Below are 17,184 nucleotides of genomic sequence, written 5' to 3' on the forward strand. Positions count from 1 at the left end.
TCAACTCCCAAAAAAATATATTGCGACCACGTTGCAGGCTCCCACCACAGCTTGACAACCACAATAGCAAACCCACTTAAACATACTTTATCCACCTTTATAGGCTGACACAAATATAAATGAATATAGTGAGTAGTAATTACATCAATAGTAAGTGGTATACTTTAATAATAGGGTGTCTATGGAATGGGATATTCCATAAAAAAAATAAAATAAAATAAAAAAAAAAACACATAAAAACACTTGCAATTTTTCTTTATACTGGTGGTTTCTGATGCCTTATGATTACCACCAACTGGAGGTCATAGTTCACACACCTTTCCACCATATCACTGCCAAGAACAGATTACACTCTCTAGCTCAGTGCTCTAACTTTCTTATTTCAATTTGTGAAGCAAGAGTGGAAAAAAAATAAAGTGTACACACACACACACACACACACACACACACATTGACACACACAGACATCCTAACCTTTACATTCTGCTCCACTGTTGCTGGGGTCAACATCAATATAACCTCGGCGGCAGGTACAGAAGTAGGAGCCCATTGTGTTATTGCACTCGGCCTGGAGGGAACATTTACGGAGAGCAGCGTGCACACACTCATCCACATCTGCATCAACAAAAACACACATATGGACAGTTTATTTTCTTCACACACGATTTACACAAGATTTTCTCGCTCTATACTGTACAATTGTACTGTGGAGCGAGGGGTGTAACAGAAAATACTTTCCTGAGAAAAGATGTTTACCCAGAAACACCAGTTGGTAGGCAAAGATAGTTAGATTGACACAAATGTTAAAAAGCAGTTAATAACAGACAAGAATGCTATCTTTTTTTTAAATTTATCTCATTTTTTAATTTAAATTTAAATCCCAAATAAAGTGTGTAAGTTGGAGTGTATTCATATTCAATTAATTAATTGAACATAGTCTAATTAATCTTCATACTAAACACATTTTACAGACAAAGTAATTCAGCAGTAACCGAGAGTAATCTGATTTTATGATTATGTTGGTTTAAACTGATGGATTAAATTACTGACTACATTGTAGAGCAAACAATACATAGAGAATGCTTAATGGAAACTTTACAAAAGTGCACGTGTGTGTGTGTGTGTGTGTGTGTGTGTGTGAGTGAGTGAATGAGTGTATACTGGGCCACGTATCTGACTTCTGTCTATGTGCATGTGTAACAAGCATACATGGTAAAAATATGCATGCATGTGTGTGTATGTGTGTGTGTGTGTGCGCACTCAATGTGCCATTATTTTCCACTGTTGCAGGAAACATCCCACAGATGACTGTCATTCAAACACAAGTGGTGGGAGGGGGGAACTGTGGTACTACTGAGTCATTTTTTCCTCAGCGCCATGTCCTCTGCTACATGATTCATACACAGAACCCTACCAAGATCTCATCGCTCTAAAAAAGAAACCAGCAAACTACATAGAGTTCAGTGAGGCTGTGAAGAGGGTCGACTATGTCTTCTCACCTTCCACTGTAATGGACGACACCTCCCCTATGTGCTTGAGGAGAAGGTGCAGCTTTGACGTGGTGCTGGGCAGTGAAAGAGTGAAGTTAGACTCAATGAGCAGTGAGGTAGCAGTTCTGAAGGGATGAACAGGCCATGAGCTCAGGTAGCGCACTGAGACACTGGAGGTATCCAGAGCCCCGGCCACCTGTTAGTGATAGAGGACAGTCAGTGTGAAATACTGAGATGGGAAACGTCGTAAATCATACTAACACGGGAAGGTATATGACATGCTACTAACACTTCCTTCTACATTTGTATGGCTTTAAATTAACGTTAAAACCAGTACAAATGTGCAATTATTGTTTTTGTTTTTTTAGTAGTAGCAGTTGTAGTAATAGATATTGTAGCCATTAGTTACAGTGGAAGTAATTTTCTTTGTAGCTAATCTCAGTGTCACAGTGCTAATCAATCAATCAATAGTAGTAATTATATACTAGGTTTCACCATCAAGGATTGATTTAATCTAAGAATAGTTCTCATCAGAGTTTTGGTTTAACATGATTAAATCCATATTTAGAAATTAAGCAGAGCTTTGTTGCACAATTCAAAACTAATCCTGGTTTAATGAATCCAAGTTTAAAGATTTAAATTTAACTAATAAAAACTCTAATAATGAGAGATAAACTAAGACTGTGATGTTTGGTTAGAAAAAAACAAAACCATGAAGTATAAAAGAGAGAGAAAAAAGTGAATCTTAGTCTACTCAACATGGCTTGGCAGGAGATCAAAAATCTCTTTCTCTCTCTCTTTTGAGAAAAACATTTGGTTGATCAAATGGAGCAGCATGGCCAAATTACAGAAGATTAAATAAAGGACAACAGCATTGTCGGGGGAAAAAAAGAGACTGTCTGATAGAGAGAGATTCAAAGACAGGTTTCAGTTTACTCCTACATTTAAACCAGTTTCAAAAGTTGGTGCAATAGTAGAGGTACCAGCAGCAGTATTAGTTGTGATATCAGTAGTAGTTGCAGTATCATTGCAGTTGTTGTAAAAGTATTAATAGTATTTGCAATAGTTAGGCTATAGTAATAGTTGTGGTGGTAGTTTGAATAGTCGTAGTAATAGTAGTAGTAGTGGTGGTAGTTCTAGTTGTTGCAGTAGTAGTAGTAGTTGTAGTAGTAGTAGAAGCAGAAGTAATAGTACAGTAGTGTCATTATTAGTGGTATTACCATTGCGTGCAACAGCCTTGTGTGATTCAGAAGCCCTCTGTCCTTGGAAATCAGCTGCTGGTATTCAGTTTTCACTGTCACTGTTACATTGAAACGCCATCCTCCATTTTCTGAGTAATGTGGTGAGCCTGCAAATTATTTTGATGAGAGCATTCAGCCTTACTCAAGGAAAAAAAAATAGCTGCTCTGGGAGACCAACAACAAATCAAAATATATACTAACTTGCAGGGTCGGTGCAGTTCTGGCAGCATTTTTGCCACTGTGGGCAATCTGTGTCCCACTCACAGTCTTCATCACTGGACAGCCCATCTGCACTGGGGCAGGACCCTGGCTTGGCAGTGAAGTCCATACTCCTGTTGGTAGCTTTATTCAGAGGAAACAACATGTTACAGGCCATTCATTACCATGTACTACCAAATCTTGATAGCTCACTGTGACTACTTGTCTGTCCACAATATGTGATATGCTGTATTGTATCGTCAACTCTTGATTAAACACTCGTGCAAAGGTACTTAAACTTTTAATACTATACACAGAAGATATTGTGTCCATCATACTCATACAACAAAGACGAACAAATGAGAAACACTCACGCAGGGCACAGTAACTGCCGACTTGCTCGTAGCCATCACAGCACCTGGTAACCTCCTTAGTGACTGTCTTGTACTCAGTCTGATGGGTCATTCTGTAAAGCGTGACTTCACATGTCCTCCAAGGCAACCACATGCCACAAGGCCTTGTCACTGTGTATGGCATCTTACGTGTCACCAGGAAACTCACCAGCCTTGTCTCATTGTGAATACATAGATGGTAGCCAGATTTAGACAGGCCATATCCTAGAATAAAATATGTCATTGGTGGTTGAGTTTCTCTGGTAATGAGTCCATGGCTGCATAAGTGGATGAGATTTTGTTGAAAATGTGCGTATCTGTCCATCTACCAAACCTGAAATCATTACAAATAACAAGTTCTTCACGGGTAAAGCAAGATTAATAAAATCTCATTGAAGCTATATTCTATTCTACACACCACTTCTGTCATCCATCAGGAGGCCTACCTTCAAACACAGTGCCGTATCCCCTGCAGAGAGCCAGCAGGGTACTGGCCGCCCAGATGAAGAGCATCCAACTCATCTTGCGTGGATCAGACTCTCAACCATGTATTTAACGACCACATTGTGCCTGCATATTCCTTACTGAGGTGATGCTAACTGCTCAGGGTGTATTCAACACCTGAATCCTCTGTGGCTGTCTCTCTCCCCTCCCCTTGCTGCATCAGCAGCCCCAGATGGACCACAAAGCCATGGCCATGCTGAAGTATAAGGCAATCTAGTAAGTGTGTTGTATGTAAGTTAGACAGATGGGATTACATGTGGCAGTGTGTTCTCTGCTAAAATGAAATCACAGCATGACTTTTTTTTTTTTTTTTTTTTTTTTTTTTTTTTTGATTTCTTTTGATTTCTTGGATGGGTGCTTTGAAGTATGGCAGTGTGACAACCTGATGAGGCAGTGTACAATATCAGAGAGAACAAAGTCAGAACAACAGAGGCAGCTTGAGGACTCACTTTTATTCCTGTAGAAAGCATAACATGCCATTTTAGTCATGAAGCAGCAGCATTGGGGGCAGTAAACATGTTTGTGATGCCAGAGGGAGAGACATGTACAGGGAGGAGTCAGAATCACCATCCCTGGTGACTTGGTTTCTACAAAGGTAACCATGGCACTTCTTGCTCGTCTCCATCAGCCTGTGGCAGCCATTAACATCAGTTATGGAGGAATGAAAAAAAAAAGATCTGTCTTTTTCTTCAAAACTGTACAAACTCTGTTTGTTTGTGCAATATGATATTTTTTCTGTTTAAGATGTGCGCTAAAAAGGTTCATTCAATCCACTGCTTTTTTGTATTTATGATGTATATTTTACATTTAGTGAAAAAAATATCTCCTGTCCTTTGCATTCATATAAAATCTTGCCATATCCACATCTTCCTTCACAGTTAATTAATTTAATTTTGTCTTTTTTTTTTTTTTTTATTTTTTTTTTACTAATGTAGTGTGAAAATGAGCCTGATTAAACTTCCTTCAGTCATAAGTGTTAATGCCTGATTATTCACTGAAGCACTGAGGCATGTGGAATGATGGAGGAAGGTGTGTGGCTTCACCACACACACACACACACACACACACGACATAGGCTGGTGATCAAATTTAGCTGATGGGTTTCACTTCGACAACAGCAACACCACAGAAAAGGCAATATTGTCTCCGTGAAGCTTATATATTTTATGTTTTTTGGTGAAAATAAAGATGATACAGGCCAGCATTTGAGGCCATGCACTCAATCTTTTTACAACTAATGCCACACCTGATTAAGTCACAAGACTGTTGCCAGGCACTGCTGCTGACAAAGCCTTCCAGGAAGAGGCCTGTAGGCCTGATAAACACAGCAAGTCCCCACAGGACAGGAGGCATGACACAAAGCCTCTGCCATGCTGCACAGACTTCCTTTCAATCATAGGCCTAATTAGTTTCAATGGGGTTAGGAGACATGTACTTGCATGTTTAGATACAGTGCATGCATCTTCTCCAACTAAACACACTATCTGCATGTCTTCATTCAAATTTCACATAAATAATGAGACAAAATGCAAAACTACCATAAACAAAACTCTTCTATAGTTCCATAAGTGATAAACTACTGAGGCATTGGCAGCAGTCACTGCAAATTAAATAAATGGAAAGTGATACAAAATAGTAAACTTTATTTAGTACTTATCCAAAAGCAGTTTTTACAAAGAAATTTATGTAAAGGTATGAAAACCAAGACATTAAAAAATAAGAAACAGGTTCAAAAGGAAAGCAAATAAAAGTTTATTGGCGTACCTATAAAAACTTTATAGGCAAGCCTGTTGAGTTTTTTAAGGATTCAGTGACTGAAAAAAAAAAAGCACATTTATTTATAGCAGGATGAATTGTTGCATTTTTAGAATGTACTACATGATAGGTTACTGTCACTGAGTATATAATCAATAGTACAAGCAAGTATAAGCAAGTTATAATCTGCTGAATTACAAGGCAGAGCATTTTAAATGTATTGAGACCAAAAGTTGATGAATTTGTTTTTGATACCAGATCTTTCCGATGTAATGCTATATCAACAAATCGCATGGATTTGTCTAAATTAAAAATACAAAAGAACGCTCATACACAAAACAAAGACAGATTTATTTCTCATCTTCTTCTTTGCTGAACAACTCTTCATGACTTAATGATAACTGGTGTGTCTGGAGAACCAACAAAATTTATGGCTATTCTGTAAGGAATGTTATTTGAATAGGATGTTAAAACCACTTCATAGAGTACACTTCCATAAACCTAAAAAAAAATACAGGTACAGAGGTAAATAGCTTTTATGCTTCTACAGTATGGAGAACAACTGTGCCTAATGTGTTACTTTCAAACTTAGCTGCTGCAATGCCCTGAACAAAAAAAAAAACAAATGCTGACACCTAAAATAAAAAAAAATATGACCTATCCCTTTAAATTAGCCTCGATATAGGTCGGCCTCTTGGCCCCGCCTCCTGGTCATTCAACAGCCTATCAAGACGCAGTGCACGTGACGAGCGCTCTTTGCGATGACCTCATCCCTGGAGTGGGATGACGTCAAATTCAAGATGGATGGAATCACGACCAGAGCGCTCATTCTACACAACAGTGAATAAAGTCCTTTCTGTGTCGGGGAAAGACAATATTGGCGACGAGGAAGGGTAAGTTTAGACCTCCCCCGCGCAAAAACTTCTTTAAACGAGATGAGCAGGGTAGCTGTAACATAGTTGTGGGAGTGCTGGAAGCTTTTTCCCCCTTTTCTCCCTGACGTAACTCGAACAGGAGGATTGTGCTGGTGGTGTAAAACCTGACCAGCTACATGCAAACCCCGTGTTGAACCCGTGTTTTCCACCCTGTTATTGCACCGTGTCAAGGTGTGGACCGGGTTAAAAAAAAACAACAACAGTAACAACAACACAGAGGCTGACGGGTGTAGCGTATTTTTTTTAGTCTGTACACTCCGACGGCTTCTCTGTCCGCGCTGTGTTTTCATTCCGGGATTAACGTGGTGGAGTCCATTGAAACGCACCCGGGCGACACAACTTTTCCCGTCTTGTTTGGTCGGAAACATGTTCACGCTGTTGTCGCACGGTTTTACACTGGCTTCTCTCGTCTTTTACCAGCACACTCTAGAAAGAAATGTGTGACTGTTTTCTAACCCGAAGCGCCATTTCTGGTGAAGTTATATGTCATCAGAAATTGAGCCACGTCTCACGGATGATCTAATGCTGAAAGCGTCCCCTCCGCTCGCTCACACTAAAGCCAAAAGAGCGAAACACTATCCGTCTTGCTCTCGACACTATCAGTTTTTAGCTGTAGCCAAAGCTCACTGACATTTTTTCTAGTGAATGAATGAAGCTTCGCTCTCCTTCTACCTGTTTTAACCAGTGTTAAGGTAGCCATGGTGAGATGCACGCTTTCCGGTTAACCCATTCAAAATAAAACCGTAAACATGACCGAGGAACACACAATACAGCTCTTGGAGTATTACAAAGTGCACATGTACACAACGCTTATTGACATTTCAACTGTTGCTTTTTCAAATATTTCATTCAAGGCGTGTATCTATAGACATGAAGTGACTAATTGCATGCTCTATCTGGAGTGTTTCTCAACTTCCTGTAATAGGCTGGCTAATTCTGGCTGACTTAACACAGCTGTGTGACAGACAATCATATCTTCCGATTAGAAAGATGATGTAACGTCCATACAATGGAAAGAAAATTGCTGCGCATGTTCTCTTATATTACCGTAAGCTCGTTTTTCATTATGAGTATCTTTGATCTAGAACGCAGTGCTCAAATCATAAACCACCATCACTGAAAACAAAAATCTTTTTCCCCTTCAGAAAATCATTAGGTGTCAGGTGCTTTCCCCTTTATTCATACAAGTTCATCAGTTTGGCCATGCTACTGTGAATTTACATCATGATGGTCTGTGTCATACTTAAATGTTCATAATTTGTGTTTAAGTGGCTACATCCCCTATGATCATGAATAGAGCTGAGTATATTCAGTGGGTACTTAAGTCATCTCACATTGTTGTGTTAGGCTTTCTAGATGTGTCAACAGAAAAATGTGCATCCAAAAACTAAAATCTATTGCTTTTAGTGTCAAAACTACTGTTCTAGTGTTCAGCATCCCACCCGTTCGCACTGTAATAACCTTTTTATTCAGTAATGCTGAAATTAATGCAGCCATGAGAGATGAAACAGGAATATTTGCTGTTTAGGGTTTTTATGTAATGAACTGAACTGAGCTCTCAGTTCATCTAGTACATGAGATGTGATTTTTCCCTCAGTCGTAATGACAAAATTTATCATCAAGATAATTTTCCCTTTGCAGAATCTTTTAGAATAGGAATAAATGCTGTATCATTACATGTGATTAGCAGGTTCAATTTATTCTTTGTTTTGTTGGAAATCAAATTCAAACTTTCCACCTGTGTACACAATCTTTGTTTATTTCCCACATATATCTAATTTGTAAGGTGTACTTCTAATACATACATTACTCTTTTAAAACCTGTTACAAATCAGGATTGTGCAGGCTTAATTATCATCTTTTTATTTACATTCCTGCATTAAAGTATAATCCTCTCGTCTTGTTTTTCAGTCATGGAGAGCCTCGTGCATTACAGTAATCCCTCCCATGCCCCTTCAGTGTTAGGGTTTCTCAATGAGCAGCGTCTCAGGGGCCAGATGTGTGACATAGTCCTGGCTGTGGCGGATCAGAGGTACCAGGCCCACAGGAGTGTTCTGGCTGCCAGCAGTGAGTATTTCCAGTCCCTCTTCACACGGCTGGATGCAGAGACCCTCAAAGTTGTACACTTGGACTTCTGTGAGCCTGAAGCCTTTGAGATAGTCCTGAATTACATTTATTCATCCTCACTGTTTGTGGACAAAGGCAGCCTGGCAGCAATCCAAGAGCTGGGCTACAGCCTTGGAATCCCCTTCCTTACCAACATTGTGTCAGCAAGGCCACATGTGTCCTACTGTGTCTCCAGAAAAAGGCTGTCCTTCTCAGAGGAGGAGGAGAATGACGGTCAGACAAGGAGCGTCATTGTGTGTCGTGTTCGCAACGACACGTCTGTCCATGGTCACTCACATTATCAAAGGAAGACGTCTGAGATATCGTCTTACCCCCACTCAACCCGAGAGGCGGCTCAGCCTCCTTCAGAACACAACTCACATGAATCAATCAGGAACTCGGATCATCTGAAATCATCTGAAACGAGTGAAAATTTTGATAGGAAGTCCACCTATCCATATACCTCCATATTAAAAGGGAATCCATCTCTTGTCACATCAGTGAGGCCGCAGCTGACATCATCAGTGTCTTTCAGTGATGCAGAAGTGCAGCACATCAGTTTGCAGCCAGATAGTGATCAGGACACTAAAAAGGAGGAGGAGCAGGAGGAGCTTGTCTGTCACACCAAAGTGCCCATTCAGGGTCAAACCAGTGAAACAAGCCACACCATTGACAGGAGCGGGCCACTTATAAAAAGCCTTCTTCGTAGATCGTTATCCATGGACAGCCCTGTTCCAGTCTTTTCACCCACGCTGGAGCTCAAAGAACTGCAAAACCGAGAGCAGTCGGTTGTTAAAATGGCATCAAGCACATCTGGGCCAGAATCATCAGATCACAACGGCAATTCAAAAAGATCATCTCCACTGGTTCTCAGGTCAAAGTACCCCAGCAGGTATGATGAAGAAACTCAGGTAGAGGGAGAGGTTTGTGTGAAAGCTGAGCCCAGCAGTCCTCTCGCTGACCCCTTGGAGATTATTCGAATTACAGTTGGAGATACTTTGCCAGTTAATCTGAAAGACTTTCAAACAAACTATGACCAAGGTTCCAGGCCAGACTTAAGCCCCCTTGGGAAAAGAAAAAACAGGTCAGACAACAGAAGATATCCATTCAAGAAGACCAGAGGTTTTAAAGAACATCCCCTTCCACTTGATGAGAACATGTCAGAAAAAGTACCTCAGACTGCCAGTACGGACAGTAATTATAACACTGGAGAGTCACAGCAGAACAAGATTTTCAAATGCTGGAATTGTTTGAAGGTGTTCAGATCCAGTGCTGGACTGCACCGTCATGTAAACATGTATCACAACCCCGAAAAGCCGTATGCTTGCGACATCTGCCACAAGCGCTTCCATACAAACTTCAAAGTGTGGACACACTGCCAAACCCAGCATGGTGTAGTACAAAACCCAGCTTCATCCTCCAGCTCCTCTGTACTCGATGAGAAGTTTCAAAAGAAACTGATAGATATTGTGCGAGAGAGAGAAATAAAGAAAGCTTTGCTTTGGAAATTGAAGAGAAATAAGCAGGGGTTGCAATCTTCTACACTTACCAAAAAGAGGTCAAGAGCCAACTTCATATGTCCTTACTGTGGGAAAGGATTTCTGTTCCAGTCTCAATACAGGCAGCATTTGAGGACACATCCTGCTGAAAAAGCTGAGCAGGACACAGCAGGGGAGAGCATCCTCTATCAGAAACAGGATGAGATCATTCAACAGAAGAACACAGACACTGGTGTTTACTCCTGTAGACTTTGCAATGTGAAGCTGTCCTCACTCTTTGAGCAGGGTGACCATGAGAGGGGCTGCCGACACGCCACTGTATGCCCATACTGTGGTCTCCGATTCTCAAGTCCTGCGGTTAAGAAAGACCATGAAGCACATTGCAAGTACAAGAAACTGACGTGCCTAGAATGCATGCGGACTTTCAAGTCCTCCTTCAGCATATGGCGCCACCAGGTGGAGGTCCACAACCAAAACATGATGACTGTTAAAGACCAGATGAACCTGAAGCTAGAAGAGAACAACGGAGAAGCCTCTGACATGCTGGGACAGGGGCATTACAGGGATGAGCCTCTAGCAACCAGGAGTTCAAGAGAAAACATTAACTACAGTGACTCCTCAGGTCCACCTATATATGACTCAGAAGATTCTTCATCCTATGTGCCTGAGGACCTGAGCATGGGCCATCATGGCAAGTTGGTAGTGAAGGAAGAGCCGATAGAAGAGGCCGTGAGTGAGAGGGAAAACACAGAGACTGCCAAAACCGGGCCTGAAGAACCCGGTGTGTGGCCGTGCGAGAAATGTGGAAATCTCTTCAGCTCTCGCAAAGACCTGGAACGGCACCAGGAGCTGCTATGCCACATCAAACCCTTCATCTGTCACATCTGTAACAAAGCCTTCAGGACCAACTTCCGCCTTTGGAGCCACTTCCAGTCCCACATGTCAGCTGCTGATGAAGCTGGAGCCAAAGAGGTCGAAAGACGCCCTTCATCTCCCTCTCCCTCCCCGCCCATGACCCCTCAAGTCTCTGGACGTCCTTCCCCTCAGGCCTCTGTGCTCAAATCAGCCCAGACGGTGCAAGCGGCTGCAGTGGTGGCCGAGGAGTCGAGCAGCCCAGAGCCTTGTAGCTCAACAGTAGCCAAGAGCAAGAGGCCTGAAGCAGAAAGGCAAGCCAGCAGCCACAGCCCTGTGTCAAGATCAAACAGCATGGAGGCTTCAGCTGGTCCTCAGGAATCAGACACACTCTTTTACCACGCACCCTCTCTCTCTGCTCTGACATTTAAGAGGCAGTATATGTGTAAACTCTGTCACCGGACTTTTAAGACAGCCTTTAGTCTCTGGAGCCATGAGCAGAGCCACAGCCACGTGTAAGCATCACACAGGTTATCATAGTGCATTTTCCTTGAGAGACAATACTTAACATTAGCATTACACACCTCAGCCTACAAAAAGTGTCAGCCTTTAAGAGGAAGACTTTGAATGTATAGCTTATTTGCTTGCCTCCATGTCATATTGTAATTGGCCATGTGTAATAGAGGTGTGAACGTGAATGTGTGCAATGCATTGCCAGTTTTGTCCTTGTTAACATGAGATGATTCGATAAATGGTTTATTTTCCTTGGAAATTAGTGATATGCATTTATCTTTTAAACTTTGTTTTGTTTCTCACTTCTGTTCATCTATTTAGGTGTATTGATGGAAAAAAAAAAAAAACACTTTAAATTGGGGGCTGTAGTAGAATTGAGGATCAGAGAAGTACTTTTGCCTTTGTATTAGATCTGTTTTGGTCTCTTGATGTTGATCGTGAAGAGTGGCATCATGTAAGTTGATATTTGAGGCCTCAACAATGTAATCAATGTGCACTTTGTCAAATTGCTTATTATATACTGGGGGAGATGTAATCAAAAGAATCCTTGTGTTTCCAAAATTGCGCTAGAGAGAATGCGTGATAGCTTGTGGTTTCTTCTTAATACTTAGCATTCCTTTGCAATTCTTTGGAATAGATCATTCTGTTCTTATAATGAAGATATTTTCTCTTATATTTTAGTTTCTTATTGCCTTTCTGTCATTTCATGTTTAACAGGTTTTTATTAATTGAATAAGAAAACTGAATAAACTTACAAATCCATAGATCAAACACATGGAATACCCTCTGCTTTAAAAAGCTTAGCATTTCAGTATGCATGTAGTGACCTGGAAGCATGAAAATTCACTGATTGGATTAAAACCAGATTTATTTATAATGGGAAGATGGCAAGAACTGGGCTACATATCATATTTGTTCCCACATTTTTACAGGCTTTATAATCACTTCTAGTCTACATTTGAATTCAGCAGCTCATGTCGTCCCTGTGATTTCCCTGTTGCATTACTTTTTTCGTGTATGCAACTGAATGGCACACAGAGGAAGCATCGTAATCCAATACATAAAGATTAGAAAATGACATTTGTTCTAAAATTATCTAAATTTTATAAATGTTCCTCTAAACTCTTGGCTCAGTTTCATCCATGAATCAATTTGTAAAAAGTGCTCAGACTGACTTGCTAGTAAAAACGGGAAGACTTGTCAGTTGAGATAATAGGCTCAGTTGACCTTATGGCTTGATATGACATAATGCTACATACTTGATAACATTAGTTCAAGTGTTTGGCTTATCCTGTCCTCTGCTGGAGACTGATTTCAACTTTTTAAACCTGACGGACTTTCAGAAGATTTGGAAAATAAAATTGCAATACAGTAGTTCTGTATTTAGCCATATTTACACTGAGCTAAATGGAAGCAAAAAGCTGATTTGTGTTTGCCTCATGTGGACATTTTTTTAAACACTAAAAACCCTCCCCATGACTTAAGGAACATTCCCCACTCATTTGAAATTATAGGTCTGAACTCGTAATGAATCCTCAAATAAGGAACAAGCAACCCACAATCCCGAGCCTTCTGACATTTCAGCGATTATCAAAATCAAGATGCTTTACGCAGTGCAGGGTGGCTTGAATCACTGAGGGCACAAGTGTTGTGTAAATACTCATGCATAGATACATTTTTGCAATTTAATACATCTGGTAATTAATCGAGCTTTACAATGCTTTGATGGCCTTATGCAACAAATGATTTTGTCAATACTGTCTTTTACATAAAAGCACAAGATGATTTCAGATGATAATTATTAGTATTATTATTGACTCAGGCATTTAGAGGTGATGAAGTCAAGGAGTAGGTATGTGGGGGGAAAAAATGTTACTCCAGGAACGGTGAGGATGTGTTCCTGTTATTAAATTGCGAGAGTTACTATTGAAGATTGTGTTTGTGATGTGTTCCAAATGTTTTACAATTGTATTCTCGTACAAGTGTATAATTCTGCTTTGGCTTGATTGACAATGGATTAGGAGAGGTGGACTTGTCATAAAATGTTTTGATTGCTTCAACTTGGGAGATGTTAAATTCATAGTGTTCCACACTAACTATAGGAATCAGTTTCTGACTAAATGAGTACAGCTAGCGGCGTTGTGATGTTAAATTCATTTGAGAAATTCTGTATTGATAATAGTGCTCTTAATTTTTTTTGTGAGAGAAACTTTATGAAAGAAAGACATTTCAAGGAGAGAATTAGAATATAATTTTGTGTATATTGCAGTGTTTGTATTCTCGATTTTGTACCTATTTTGTTAGTAAACAAAAGTTTATCTTTTTAGTATTACCGTGCTCTTACTGCAATAATAAATATTTGTATTAGTATTGGTTGCATTATTGTTGCTTTTGGAGACTTGCAGCAGCTCTGTGTTTAGGGTTTTCTACAGTTTTTTTGTGCTTCATTTCTGTAATAAAGAGTAACAATGGAGTATGTGATGGGAGATGTTACAATTATTTGATTTTTGAAACGAGAGATTCAGCTGGTAAACTAAATTCAAAGCTTGTCCATCTTGAACCCCTAACACAACACCTTTTCACCATATTTATGTGACTTTACAAACATTCAGTAAGTAACTTATTGTTTCTCATCTGAACTTTATCACATTTACATCAGATGAACAGAGTGGTCACTGGAGTTCTTTGAACTGACCTTAACCTGTTACCTTGTGTATTTTCATTTAATCTCACTTAGAACCATAATTCAGATTTTTAAACACATTGTGGTACTTAATGGTCTGCACATCCACAAAGTTTGGTCCATTAATTTCTTTCCTGTTGCAAGAACTTCCAAAATGGCATAACTATTTTACAGCAGAAAATAGTTATGCCATTTCGTAATGCAGGAGGGTGAAAAGAGCGCTGAAAGTGAAACCAAAACAGTTGTGGGTTATGGATCCTCGAAACCAGTTTTTCAACTTGGACCAAATTTTATGGAGGTATTACATGTGCATAGACCAACAAATACCACTATATATGTAAAAATCTTGAACTATCACTTCAAAACACATTCTTTCTGGATGTACTGTGTCCTCTAAACAAGTAACAAACAAAAAATACCTCCTGATCTGCCCAGAACTATTATGCCTCAAAGCAGGCATAAAAGGGACCTTGTACAGTCATTGCATGTTTTAAAATTTTTATGGCCTTGGGTTTTAGGGCTTCACTTACAAATTTAGAATATTTTTGGCCTTTTATCCCCATCTAGTATACACAAGGACCTAATGCCTCACTCTTATAAGTCCAAAATCTAGCAGTTATGGTGCACCCAAAACCCACTATAGAGTTAAATACCCTGAATACTTTATTTTAATGTAATCAGAATCAGAAATACTTTATTGATCCCAGAGGGGAAATGGGTGGTACAGAAGACCTCCAACGTTCAGATCATGAGACTCTTGGCACAATGTTTACGTTTGTCATCCCTCCCACCTTAGTTTTTCAACTACACGTTACAGCTTTACATCACGAGTCTGGATTTCATATGCAAAGAGTGGATATTTACGCTTTCCATCATCTTGGCTTTATATACAACTAAAATACTCACATTTAATAGCTAATTGCAGGTCATTATTTTTGTAAAGTCGATCAGTGTGAATTAAGTGAAAGGAGGAAAAATGTTACTCTGTAGGTACAGAATGTTTTTCAAGCTACAGGTCATGGTGACAGTTTTGGCTGGAAACTAGGGAGTGAACTTGCGAAGTGTTTGCTCCAGTCTGGAAAATGGTACACTGGAAATCCTGTCCACCTCTAGTGTCAGGTCACACTCTGAACGAAAACATGTGAACAGAGGAAGTTTTCACACAGATGAGGAAATCCGTCCACGTAGCCAGTCATGTCTTTTATATTATCAGAATCAGAAATACTGTATTGATGCCCAAGGGGAAATTGGGAATGTATGTACAGACTGTTATCCAGTGTAAGTGAAATGATCCTTGGAGTTAAACTTTCCAGGCGGCCAGTCTGATGTGAAGGGTTGGTTATGTATTGCAGGAATGATCAGTGTGAAAAAGCTATGAAGGGTGACTTTGGCTGCTATGAGGGAAAAAAAAACTGTCTATTACACATTGAACATTTATTTTCAAATATTTACACAAATCTGGCATTATTTGTGATCATGACCATTACAATTTCTGTACTTTGTTGTATTAAAAAACAAAGTAAAACTACCAGTGTTGCCTGTTATTGTATTAAAGGTGCACTAGCTGGATGAAGGCATTTGCAGACCATTTATGAGGAGAAATTAAAGCTTGCAATAGAATATTTTCTAAATAGACATCACATAATGAAAAATTCCAAGGAACAAGCAGTATGGGTATTGCAACTAAGACAGGTGTAGGTGTTTTAAATCATGATCTGAGTACAAACACAGCTGTCAGATTCAGTCCAAGACCCATATCTTCCCTCTTAGGGTGTCTCACAGTGCCAGGGTGTCTTTAATTAACCTTCTCATGGTGGTGCTTACAGAGGTGCCCAGTGAATCAGTGATCTGGTATGTGATTTTGTAAAGGTAGGGCTGCACATCTTTGAGACTTGTGTCAAAAACATTGTCCACTTCTGACTGGGTGGGCATCTTTGGCAGGTACTCGTGGCGGTTTATCACCTCCACGACGTTGATCACTTTCTCGCCCAGCTTCTCGCCCACTTTCTCCCTGCAGATCTGCCTCTCCTGCTCGTTGGCCAGGTTAACAACGTTGACCTTGATGCTCCACACCTCCCAGGGGATGCACTCATCTGAAAAGGGCCAGCGGGACTTCTTCTTCTGGTAGAACTCCAGGGAGATCTGCCCCATGCCATCACTGCCGGAGTTGTTCAGAGCATCCTGTAATGAAAACACATGGTAAACACGTCAAATGACATTATGCATGACAGTGTATAATCAAATGTCACAATCTCACAACTACAAATTACCTTAAACTCAGACACAGCTTTCCTGATTACTCTGTCCAGCTCGTCTGAGGACACCCTGACAAAAGTGAAGTCGATGAAGTCGCAGTCGATGTCCTGTGTGCCCACGGTGCCAATGGAGTACGTGCCCTCCTTCTTGTAGTGAAATTTCCCGGTGCTGCGATGCAGGAGGATAGTGTGCAGCAGGGCCAACATGGCTTCGTCGACCTGCCTCGCCTCCACTGTCAGTTCAAGAACTTCCGAGCGACAATTCATGGTGAACCGAGTGATATTTCCATTTAAAGACTCATAAAAATACAGGTCAGTGACGAGCTACGTTGACAGCTAGCTTGGCAGGCGTCCCACAGAAACTGGCGAAGGCACGGTTTGTTTACCTTTACGGACCTTGTCGAGGTCTGTCGCGACCACCGTATTAATCTGGTGTCATTTAATTAATAAACAATAGCTTCATAAACAAGCCATCATACGTGTACATTAATTCAGTTGCCTATTGAGTGCAGGATAGCTGGAAATACCTGAACATAAATCGATGCTATCTACCAGTGAGGCTAACTCGGGCTAACTGTGATGTAGCAAACACTGGACGATCTACGGCACGTCGCATAGTCCAAAATCCTTGTCACTGGGCGTTTTATCCCTCAAGGATTTAACGAAACGTCTTTGTAGTTAAGTCGCACTTTTGTAGTTTACTTCGCAGCACCTTAAGTACGGTCCAAGCAGAAAATATAAATTTAATTGTCTTACGTTAG

General features: G+C 40.3%; 3 protein-coding genes across 3 annotated transcripts in view; 1 reads left to right on the forward strand and 2 right to left on the reverse strand.

Moving 5' to 3' along the window:
* The window catches only part of umodl1 (uromodulin-like 1), a 23,260-nt gene extending 19,417 nt beyond the window's left edge, over positions 1-3,843 (reverse strand). Inside the window, exons 1-6 of the mRNA XM_030069152.1 lie at positions 3,768-3,843; positions 3,304-3,546; positions 2,933-3,073; positions 2,711-2,838; positions 1,500-1,686; positions 481-615 (exon numbers count right to left, since the gene is read on the reverse strand). Coding sequence (XP_029925012.1) covers positions 481-615; positions 1,500-1,686; positions 2,711-2,838; positions 2,933-3,073; positions 3,304-3,546; positions 3,768-3,843 — 910 coding nt within the window. The remainder of the gene's footprint in view (positions 1-480; positions 616-1,499; positions 1,687-2,710; positions 2,839-2,932; positions 3,074-3,303; positions 3,547-3,767) is intronic.
* The window catches only part of zbtb21 (zinc finger and BTB domain containing 21), an 18,959-nt gene extending 4,998 nt beyond the window's left edge, over positions 1-13,961 (forward strand). The window contains exons 2-3 of the mRNA XM_030068866.1: positions 6,381-6,473; positions 8,427-13,961. Coding sequence (XP_029924726.1) covers positions 8,429-11,491 — 3,063 coding nt within the window. The 5' untranslated portion in view covers positions 6,381-6,473; positions 8,427-8,428 and the 3' untranslated portion in view covers positions 11,492-13,961. The remainder of the gene's footprint in view (positions 1-6,380; positions 6,474-8,426) is intronic.
* A 1,626-nt stretch (positions 13,962-15,587) lies between these two features.
* On the reverse strand, positions 15,588-17,156 carry atg101 (autophagy related 101). Its single transcript, XM_030068111.1, has 2 exons — positions 16,439-17,156; positions 15,588-16,349 (listed from the first exon to the last, which is right to left on the reverse strand). Exons 1-2 carry the CDS (start codon positions 16,688-16,690, stop codon positions 15,945-15,947), a joined length of 657 nt encoding a protein of 218 aa, XP_029923971.1. The 5' UTR covers positions 16,691-17,156; the 3' UTR covers positions 15,588-15,944.
* Positions 17,157-17,184: the final 28 nt, after the last annotated feature.

The sequence above is a fragment of the Myripristis murdjan genome, chromosome 14 (assembly GCF_902150065.1).
Source record: "Myripristis murdjan chromosome 14, fMyrMur1.1, whole genome shotgun sequence".
Classification (NCBI taxonomy): domain Eukaryota; kingdom Metazoa; phylum Chordata; class Actinopteri; order Holocentriformes; family Holocentridae; genus Myripristis; species Myripristis murdjan.

Excerpts from the sequence above, each read along its gene's own strand:
- atg101 (XM_030068111.1), bottom strand. The coding sequence starts at position 16,690 with ATGAATTGTCGCTCGGAAGTTCTTGAACTGACAGTGGAGGCGAGGCAG. Across the intron at positions 16,350-16,438 it reads AAGCTGTGTCTGAGTTTAAG|GATGCTCTGAACAACTCCGG; the intron begins GTAATTTGTAGT and ends TTTTCATTACAG.